The following is an 11,059-nucleotide window of genomic DNA, read 5'->3' on the forward strand; positions in this document are numbered from 1 at the left end:
CTTGTGTCTTAAATAAGATGCAATTCTGAAATACGCGATGTGGGATTCAATCCTGAATTGAGCAAAAGTAGTTGTAGTTTTAATAATTAATGTAATACATTAGCACTAAAATATTTGTTAAATCCTATCTTTAAGAAAATAAATTGGATAATGGATGGTTTGACTCAAGACAGTTGGAAGTTATTCTTCCTGAGAGTTGCATTATTTCTTATTTTATTACTGATTTCCCATGAGAGTTTCACTTTCAGTGATAAATATAGCTTTGTCAGCTTTTTAGCTGACATTAATTCCTAGCATGTTACTGTTCTGCTTAATGTAATAACATCTGGAACTGCAAAGAAGCAAACAGGAGAGCTGGAAAAAAAACCTATCAAGAAGAGATTTCTGATTACTCTTTCAGAGAATTGTTATCTAAGCACATGCATGAGCTTGAACTTAAAGAAAAACAGAGTACGCAGTACTGTTAAGTAGGACCAGGATCATCATTACAGCTTGTCCAAGACACAGCTTGCATCTTCCACTAACTATAAAAGAAGGTTAATGACCATGGGGCTTTCCTATTGAGAGAGGGAACAAAACCAGCTAGATATGAAATAAGGTGAGATTTATCTGAGAGTTTGTTCATACTTCATAATAATATGGTAATAATACATTGGTAATTTATAGATAGGCATATTTATAATGACAAAAATATACTTCAGTAAATAAAAGATTACTGTTGCTGTAGTTCTACAGAAGATGTATTTTAATTGTTTTCCAAAAATTAAATGCATGTGCCTGAAAATAAGAACAGGAGGTTATAGATAATAGGATTATTTGCTTAACAGATATTTTGTTAATGAAAGAACAAAAGCATAACAATGTGATGTTATACAATTCACTAATTTGCACTTTTTAAATAATTTAGCTTTGGATTAGACACATTACCAGGTTAAACTGTGTGTTTAAGTAGATGACTAATCTTACACTAAGATTTAAAAAGAAGTGAACTGCAGTACCTCAGTAGCATAGTATACAAATTCCACATTTATATAGTAATTGTCTTTTTACAAGATAACTTCAAGAACATACAAATGCTCTGAAATTGTGAGCTGCCGGATATGTTACAGAGCTTCTGAAGACTTTACAGATGTTAAAGTCATGTCATCCTCTTAAATTCCTGATTTTCTGGACTGGAGAATTAAAGCTGCATGAATCTTCTTCTGTGTCAGTTCCGCTCTCAGTACTTGTAAATCAGATGCTGCCTGCTTTCTCATCTGCAGAAAAAACAGTAATTTAAGGAATTGCAGTTTCAGGAAGTTTTTGGTGTTGACATGCATATGGGTTTATATATAACTTACGACTGAATTTTATACAAGCTGGATGAATACAGGATACATTGTTCGTCTTTACAATTATCCATGTCTAATGAGATAGCCTAGTTCTAGCACTGTTTTCTTCTGTTCTTCACCTTAGTGCTTTTCAGAGAGAATTGTGAAATTAATTGTTCTCTCTGCTCCTTATTATACAATGGAGGAGGCATAATGAATACATTCACCCTCAATTACTCAATAAACAGGGGCATGGGCAATCTTGTGTGATGTAGAGGACTCCTATTTCAAGCACTCAAAGCTGAAAAGCAATCCCGTGTGAAGGTCTGTACCATCACCTTCCTTCCAAAGGGAGCCCATAGGCAGCACTTGTATGGAATAAAGCAGATGAAGAGAACTGCCATCTGCTTGGAAAGCCATTCTCTCTTTTTTTTTTTTTTATACCAGCTTTTTTTCTTAACCATGGTCTGCTACTGAACAGTGCCTCACCAAGTATATTCCTTCAAGTACCTTTAATGTTAAATGGAAATTTTATAAAGAGATTGTGGAGTTTAGCTTACACAGTACTTTGACAATCTAAGTGCTTGAATGCCATACATTCAAAATCATTAATAACCTGGTGTTCTGGAGTAATTTGGCTAAAGTGATAAAGTTACGAAGACAACTAACATCGTAAAACTAACAGCATAAAACAAGAACTGTTCAGCAAGTATTTACATCATTTAATGTTTGGGAAGATCTAAGTTTTTTTTATACACAGTAACATTTTTGACTGTTTTAAATAAAAGGCAGCGTACCTTAATTTCTATTATCAGTTTCATTTTTGTATCATCCAGCTTCCTCCTCAGTTGATCAAGTTCATGCTGCAGTGTAGTAATCTGGATGATTGCGTAATTCTATAAGAACCAAAAACAACAACAAAAGTTTATGTGCAGCATTAGTGCATCTCTTCATTCACTGGGTGTTAATTCACTGTTCAGAAACGACCCTCTAAACTCTTTCCTACTCCACCGCATTCTCCCAGTCCCTAATGCATGCTAGGCTGTCTCTGGTTTGTAAGCACTCCGCTCTTCAAGACCGGGCAGCTCCCTTCAACTGCCAGCCCTTCAGCTGGGTGCAGAGGTTCTTCCACTCCCTATTGCTTTGGGAAGTTAAGATCCAGATTAATCTCCTGAATAACAGCACATTGTTTTGCAATTATCTTTTATGGCTACTCCCCTTTTATTATAAAAAGGCTTAAAAATTAAAAATTATACTTTAAATAAATTTTTTTCTCTCACAGGCTTAGCATCACTCTGTCACAGTATGGTCATTGATGAGATTGCTACACTTGTGATGTTTAGAGCAGATAAACTGCTGGTTATACAGCACATCAATTCAGCAGCAGCTGTGGGTAGGCCTATCTTTTAATAAACCTCTAGAACTAAAACTGATGTTTTCAAAATGTAGGTTCTGATACTCAGCTCGTGTTAAGTCAGCTGTGGTCCCTTGAAGTCAATAACACTTAGGAGTGAGGGTGTGTGTGGTAATCTCTTACTGTTCCAAGCCTTTAAAATGCTATTAAAGTGCAAGTTGAAGCAAATGATGTGATAAAGTTGCCCATACAAGGAGTCATTAAGTGGTATCTGTAGCCTCTCATCTCTGAGTTCCCACTGTAAGCGTCTCCCCACCCAGGGGTGTAGCTGCCTGTGTACAAGGGTCCAGGTCCCAGCTCTGACACCGCACAGCTGTGTGAGCCTGCCTCAGAACACTGAGAAAGCCTGCAAGGTACACAGTCTCGCTGGCAAAAAACAGGCAAGGCTGTCAGACTAGCTGGGGGCTACTGAGGAATCACAGTGTTGTTGGGTTGAGTCACCAGCGTGGACAAAGCTGGTGGAAGAGGAGAAACCAGCAACAGCAGGATCTGTTCTCCAGAGCCTGACTCCCCCCTCCCCGATGGAACACGTAGCTTACAAGGGGTGGAGAGCATACTTGTGCTTAGCCTAATAGCTCATTAAATCCTAGCTATCTTCTGTGTGTGCTCGCCCATAAATAACTGCTGTATGCATGTTAAGTTGTGCAGATCCTTCACATAAGGCCTCTTTGTGCCTAGCCAGAGAGACGTAAGAAAAAACCTGACATCCCTCCGAAAAGGAGCAATAACATATCTGAACATAGCTAGTAATATAATGTAATATCAACCCTATTAATAATTTTTCTATTGTAGATATTTATATTAAGGTAGCTCAAACAACACACATTTGTATGTAATATACACTCTTAGATTGTATAGACACTCTCCCACCTTTCACATACAAGAAAGGAACATTTATTTTTTCCAGTCTAGCTTCAGATTTGCCAACAGACTTGCTTCCATTAATGCATTTAGAAAATCAGCAAATACAACTGTTGGGAAGGGTGTTTCCCTCTTTTCTTTTATCTTTTTAAAATTCCCCTCTGAACTTCCCATGATTTGACACCAACAACATAACATGAGACTCACAGTTGCCCAATAGTTCAGGTGCAACCACTCCAAAGCCTCAGAGACGTTTCTTGTTCTCCAAACACAACTAGAATTCGTTACCTCCGTACATGAAATTTGGGATGACGAGAACAATATATAACTGAACAATTCATTAATCATACTGAACAAAAGGGGATTTTGTTACAAGAAGGTATTGCACAAACACAGAGCAGAAAGAATCAAATGGTCAGACTCAAGCACTTATTCAGTCTTTTTGAGAAGAATGGGCAAGTAATGGACAAGTAATTCTGTACCTCAGATCACTGAGGAATATTTGGCCGTTAAAGCCAGTTTACAGGTCATTGGTTGGTGATGAATTTGTTACTTTAATTTATATGGTATAAAAAAAAAAAAACTGCATAAAAAGAGAGATTAAATAATGCAAGCAAATACCTTGGAGTTTTTCTTATTGTTTGGTTGTTTTCGGCCATCTCTGGCTTCCAATTGCAAAAGTAGTTTCTGGTGGCAAAGCTCTAAATCTTGTTGCAGTTTGTTTAAAGCATTCTCCAGTGAAACTGTAGCTTTCTTAGTTTCAAAGTACTTCTTTTTCCATTCCTCACGAACTACACAGGAAAACAGTAATACTGTTGGTCTTGTTCACCTTATTGTAAGGTCTATTGAAGACAGTAATGACCAACTAGTCTCAGAAGATTCAGGTGGCCAATGCATGCATTAATAAACAGCAGTAGGTTTCTTTGAAAAAAGAAATTAGTGAAAATATTAATTAAAATGACATTCACTATAAATGCAACTGAACTTTCACGCAACCACCTGCAACAAAAGCCTTTATCTGTCCCCTGAGATATAACACAAGGTCCAAAACCAAAACTGGATAACATAACTTAAGACAGTGCAGGGGCCACTTAGGGCTTATCTCAGCAGCATAAATCAGCTTGCCTTGCAGCTCCATGCTACTACAGATTCACTGCTTCAAGTACCCAGGACTGTTTTGTTGTTTTTTTTTTTTTTTTTTTTAAACACAACTTCACCATGCTGTAGAGTGCAATGTGGCCACACCCTTAGATAATAACTGAAAGAATTGTCTTGTCCTTTCAACAAAGTCACAAATAATAGTTGAGACTCCAAGTGATATAGCTGTATTTAAGTACAAAGAGAATGCTCTCAAGACATCAAAGTGATTAAACTTCACCTCTGTATGACTGGAATGTGACTTAGGGAGGATAGTTTAAGTACAAACTTGAAACTAATTTTACCAAGAAAATTTGTGTGGGATTTCAACTAGATTTTACCTTGTTAAAAAACAAGGTTTGTCAAGCTTGTCACAACAGGCTTGTAACTTCCATGCCATGAGCTGAATACCATTAGCTGGGAGGAACAAAAAGTCTCATGGTAGCAATTTGATTAGAAGCCCTATCGACGCAGGAAAAACCTCTGCAAGCACCAGCTATAGGCAGGTTTAGATTATGTCAGCTGCCCTGGACTGCAAACAGCAAAGCAGCCTGCAGTAGCTCTCTAGGCACTGTACATACATGGGACAAAACTTGAATGCTTTATAAAAGACAGGATATTTTTAGACTTATAAGACTGCCCCAAGAAAGTGGAAGGAAACATTATTATCTTTCCAGCATGCTGTTACACAAATGAGCCTTCTAAGAGCTACTGCTTAGCAAACTCCTCTCTCTGTAACTAAGCTCACTGACAAGGAGACAAACATTTTTACATCAGTTTCAGCATAATTTCTCAATCATTTCAAATTCCAAAATAAATCAAAAGTATACCATGGTATCTCCTCATCTTATTTTGTTCAAGTAGTCCTTTAGCTTTTTTGATCAGTTCTTCTCTAGTTTTTTCCATGTGCCTTCTGTCTTTCTTCATTTGTTGCAGTTGTTCTACCATCTTGTGTTCTAAAGATATTATAATTATATTTAGCAAACATGGGGATATTGTAAGTAAGAAGGATCAATCAAGATTTTGTAATGCACCCATCATAAATCTTGCCAAAAGCTCTGTCAGAACAGGCAGTAGAAATTTATTTATTTTAATAAACTATCTCTAACTTTTTTAAATGTCTGGTGCATTAGAAAAAAGCGAGAAATCCAGCATGCATGGAGGCATTCATACACACACACAAGCAAGTAAACATGGACAAAGTTATATGACTGGACAATGTATCACTAAAATTATATATTCAAGATATATACACTGCATACGTTGAAAACTCTTGCCAGAAGAAGTCAAAAAAAGCCTCCAAAAGAATATTTCCTGCTCAAAATACTTTGCAATATAAACTGTAGCAAAATCTTGCCTTAAACTCCAGGTGGTCGTAGGCAGGATAGTATCTCAGACTTCCACTAGTCTGCAACAATAGGTCAGTCACTTATTTCTCACTATCCTCCTCCTCCACCACAGCGGAGAATCCTCAGCAATACTACTAGCGGTTTTCTTTGCTACATTCTCACTCGAGCCAGCTGTATTTCACCCGATCTCCCTCATTTTCTCCCTCCATTCCCCAGCCCACAAGCTGGGTTTCCTAGCACTGGGAACCTGCCATGCTCTATGAACAGCCCATGCTATTATAAATGCCTGGAATTGCCAACCACAAATCAAAATCTGTAACAATGCTGTGAATTAATATATGTGCAAATTCTTTCATAAAGTACATACTTCTGTCTTCATTAACTATTCAGTCTGGATTAAGTGTTCACTTCCCTGCAATTTCTTGGATTCGTACACTCACCAGCTGCATGAATTGCAGGACCTTGAGCTGGATTTACAGGAAGCGCCAAAAAAGGTGGGCTAGGAGGCAAAATATATTCTTTTGGACAAGTAAGATGATTTTGCTTGTTTTCATCTGCCTACAGAGTCAAAAGACACAACTATAAGTGCATAATTCATAATCCTGAATAGTTACATTAGACATATGCCCTGAAAGTGTCCTGAGTGAATGGGAGGGCTGAATTTGAATTTTGCATATAAGCTTTTTTATTCTGTTACCAGTACAAATGATTACTAAATTACAAACAGCTGGACCTCTGCAAATAAAATCAGAACACTGAACACTTGCGTCACAGGAAACGTACAGACAAAAACACAGGCTATTGCTAACTGTTCTTGTCCACACAAGGGCCACAGCCCCACAAGTTACTGACACTCCCATTCAAGACCCAGAACAATGTGCCTTAGAACTGCCATCTGGCTCACTGCTTATGAAGTCTGGACTTCGAATTTCTAAACTAAAATTTACAATAGCAGATTTTCACTTTCATTATTAATTTCATAAGACTCCACTACAATCACTTCTGCACAAGAGCTCACTTAATAGTGACACCTGTATGACTGCATGTGGGTCCTGAGTCTTCCTAAATATGTTCTTATTCTGACACTATGACTATATATATATATATATTTTAAAGGATTGTATAGTTTTTATCAGAAGTTTTGCTTGCCTTGAGAGAAGACAAATTTATCCCATAGGAAATATGAAATTATAAAAAGGTCACCAATGAAAACAATAAAATGTTAACGTTGAGAAACTGTAAAAAAAATCAGCTAACATTAATAAAACTGAGATAGCTATTGTATATGTAGTTCCTGTTAAATTATAACCAGAGGTTTCACTGTTTAGAAACATAGCTGATTTTTCATTAGCAAAACTGCTAAGTAGCAGTACATGAATTAACTTTTCTGAATTACTCTCAAATTTACATTTGAGTATTTTGTATTTCTAATGAGTTACCAGTCTGATAAAATTAGACTATTTCTAGGTGGAGGACTGTATTTATTGCTCAAGATTACTAAGAATATGTTACCTTGAAAAACACACCTGATTATCCAGTTTTGCACCATGATCAGCTGTAGACTTGCTCATTCTGTATTGCTGCAAGCTAAAGACAAAATAAAAAAAGCATGTGGAAATTCATGTAATTAAATGCTTTCCCCCATTTTCTTCTATTTCTTTGAAGTCTGTAAAATAAGTTTTAGCTATGAATAGTATCCATCATTTTAGCACAATCATTATTTACTAACCTTTGCTTTTTGCGTACATATTCTGTGGTTTGGTCTTCCATTATTTTAAGAATACCAGCATCCTGTGTTCTGTCTCTTCTTAGTTTGATGTCTTTTTGGTGGTCATTGTTTTCCATGTTTGTTAGTTCTGTGACAGGATAGTGATGATCAAAATATATTAATTACACTCACAAAATTCAAGCTATTTTTTCTGTCAATGCCTGGACTTTCCAACCTGTATTAGAAAATCAGTGAATCAATCCAATAAACAATGTTATCTCTGGGCTTTGGAAATGTTGTGTGAATAACAGAGGAAAGAAACAAAAGGAATTTTTGTTTTGAGAATTTGTATCTTAACTAATTCTGGTAACTAGTACAAAAAACATCACAGATGAGAAACCACTTAATTATTTCACCTTCTCTAAACTATTTCTGTATCTAGCACTTTCTGCCTTTCAGAGACTGAAGATCTCCTATGAACTGGAGCCAGCAAAGAAAGGGAGAACAAAATGTTTTGTTACCCGCTTTAAAACATATACAATAAATATTTCAAAAGAAAACTGCTGACAGACTTTACCTTTACTACTACAAAATCCTACATGCTTCATCATTCAAAATAAAGTTACAGAAAACTTTTCAGTTATATTTTTACAGATATATATATATTTGTATATTAAGCAGTCTCATACTTAATATTAGTTAATATGATAATGGAGGGACAAAGCTGTTTCTGTTAGATTATGATTGGAAACAGAAATTACTTAAAAGTCATCCATGGAAGCCTTTTCTAATACACTCGCCACACACGTTTCAAAGAATACACTATGCAAATTTTTGTTTTCTTACTCAAAGTACTGGATATCCAGAAAATCGTTCTAACTGAAATCTGTAAGGTGCCTATACCTATGAAAAACTGAATATTGCCTCATTTAATAATTACTCATTAAAAATCTGCAATAGAATAAATGTCACCTTTTTTACATTTAACTATAAAATCCTATGCAAATATTAAGACTTGTCTTTCAAAAGTATTTCCTCAAAAACAGTAGTCACTCCAATTTAAATATATCAGTCATTTCTTTCTTGGTAATCATTAAAGTTGAGGAATATAAATAACTTTATACCTTTCATAATACCTTTCAGGGACTTAATGTCCCTCAGTATCCATAAGACACACCATTTTAAAGGAAATAGCACTTAATAGATCTCTTCCAAACATTTTTTATTTTGGCAAAAAACTATGATCTAGTTAATGTGTACTTCAAATACCTCTCTGCTATTTTCACTGTAGCCAGCTCAGAGTTCTCTCACCTCCCAATTTTAGGAATACCACTGTTCAACAGCATATAAACAAACATTATATGGGAAGGAGGGGAGGAAACACTTCCTCTTCAGTAGTCATGTAGCCATGGATAAGATGACAATGAAAGCTGAAGTGAATAAATGCTTTCCCTGACACACTGATAACAAGATTTTTTTCATTTAAAATTGCTGTTGAATTATGAGATCATTTATCCTCCGATCTTTACAGTAGCTGCTTAGTAATTTTTTTCATATACATAAGATTACACAAGTGCATCAACTATAGTAAAGTGTTTCCCTATATCAGTAGACAGTGATGAAGGACTCATCCAAAGTAAAACTACAGCTCTTTGAATCATATAATTATTGTTTGAAAAATAAGAATACTGTTCTGATAGCAATATTTCAACTCATGCTATAACTATAGATTTCTTAAAACTTAGCTTTACTCTGCCAACTTTCTAAAAAGCATGCTTTAGCAAAAAGATGACAATGAACAGTTGTACCCTTTTGATATTTAATGTGATTCTGGGGCGTTTGGTTATTCTGGCCTTGTTCATCACTGTGGTTTACATGAAGAGCAACAGCAGTTCCTTTGGCTTTGTCATTCCACTTGGGAATGTCACATTCTTTTTGATCTTGGCTGAGATGATTTTGCCCAGAGGTCTGTAATACCATATCATTCTTTCCAGACTCACAATCTGCAGGATACGAGTGACTTGGTGAGAAGAGAGATCCATTGGATCCATCTTGATCTGCATAATAATTTATATTAGAAAGCAGAAATATTATTTTATTGTAAATGTTAACCACATTTATTCGTCTCCTCCTTCATCATCCTCCTTCACTACATTGGTTAAACTTACCTTTTTCTCTAAGCTGGATCTGTTTTTCTTGAATCCCATTGTTATGGTCTTGCTTATGTTTTGTACACAAAACTGGAACAGGTTCTTTCTCACCCCATTCCACAGGACCGTGCACTTCCTGATTTTCTAGTTGATGACTGCTTTGTATACTTTCTAAAAATTGTTTGCTTTTTTCAGTTTTTCCTTGGGGAAGACTGGATAATCTTGATCCATGACCAAACCTATTAGCTTCTGCATTAAAGTGCTGTCTTTGTTGAGCTGATGATGATAATGGATAAACATCTTCAAAGTATTCCACTTCAGGTAATAAATATAATTCAGGATAAAGTGCCTAAAATATACAGTACATGCATCAGACAGGACAGAAGATGAAATGTGCAATATAAAACGTCTTTGAAAATTATATCCTAAAAGCAACTGAATACATACATAGGGAGGAGCAAATGACTTCAGTTCCAGTTCAGTTTCTTGCTTTGCTTTCACCTTGGAAGATAAAGAATGGAAGCATAATGAATAAAATACTTCTTTTATCAATATTGTTGCATATCACTTAAATTCTGTATTCTACTGTCATCTTTACATACTACATTTTTTCACAACCAGCATTATCTTCTGTAATGGCCTCATGGGGAAGAAGGAACACAAGACTACTATTCTGTTTTCTGACATGGTACTAAAGCTTTATTTTGTCTATTTTTCAAAATCTCAATCAGTCCCACAAGAGTACATGGATGTACTAAATAATTTTTTTTATTCTTTGTGTTTTCTCTTATGGTTCAAAAGACCTGATCCAACAGTCACAGCAGAAGAAAGTCTTTGACTGTCTTTACCAAAAGTTGCTTCAAACTGAATCTGAACAAAAATGCTGACTTTCACATAATTTTCTCCATTCACCTGATACAATACTGCAAAAAATTTAATGTATATGGAAAAAAAATCTATTACTCTCCTATGTCTTCTTGTATTTATTGTTTGTCTTGATATCTTTGTGCGATATACACTTTAAGATTTCAACAGCTGTCCTAAAACCAGCCTAAGATAACCAATGTCTATTTGAAAGATGTGCTCCAACTGGGGGGGGGGGGGGGGGGGGGGGATGGGGGGTTTTGTGT

General features: G+C 35.8%; 1 protein-coding gene across 1 annotated transcript in view; it reads right to left on the reverse strand.

Moving 5' to 3' along the window:
- Window positions 1-1,151: 1,151 nt before the first annotated feature.
- Window positions 1,152-11,059, reverse strand: part of SPATA1 (spermatogenesis associated 1) — a 15,769-nt gene continuing 5,861 nt past the window's right edge. The window contains exons 4-13 of the mRNA XM_010074827.1: window positions 10,377-10,430; window positions 9,948-10,278; window positions 9,629-9,836; window positions 7,801-7,929; window positions 7,598-7,658; window positions 6,512-6,629; window positions 5,553-5,678; window positions 4,207-4,376; window positions 2,108-2,206; window positions 1,152-1,256 (exon numbers count right to left, since the gene is read on the reverse strand). Of these exons, the coding sequence (XP_010073129.1) occupies window positions 1,152-1,256; window positions 2,108-2,206; window positions 4,207-4,376; window positions 5,553-5,678; window positions 6,512-6,629; window positions 7,598-7,658; window positions 7,801-7,929; window positions 9,629-9,836; window positions 9,948-10,278; window positions 10,377-10,430 (1,401 nt within the window). The remainder of the gene's footprint in view (window positions 1,257-2,107; window positions 2,207-4,206; window positions 4,377-5,552; window positions 5,679-6,511; window positions 6,630-7,597; window positions 7,659-7,800; window positions 7,930-9,628; window positions 9,837-9,947; window positions 10,279-10,376; window positions 10,431-11,059) is intronic.

Source organism: Pterocles gutturalis, unplaced genomic scaffold, assembly GCF_000699245.1.
Source record: "Pterocles gutturalis isolate BGI_N339 unplaced genomic scaffold, ASM69924v1 scaffold46167, whole genome shotgun sequence".
In the NCBI taxonomy this organism is placed as follows: Eukaryota; Metazoa; Chordata; class Aves; order Pterocliformes; family Pteroclidae; genus Pterocles; species Pterocles gutturalis.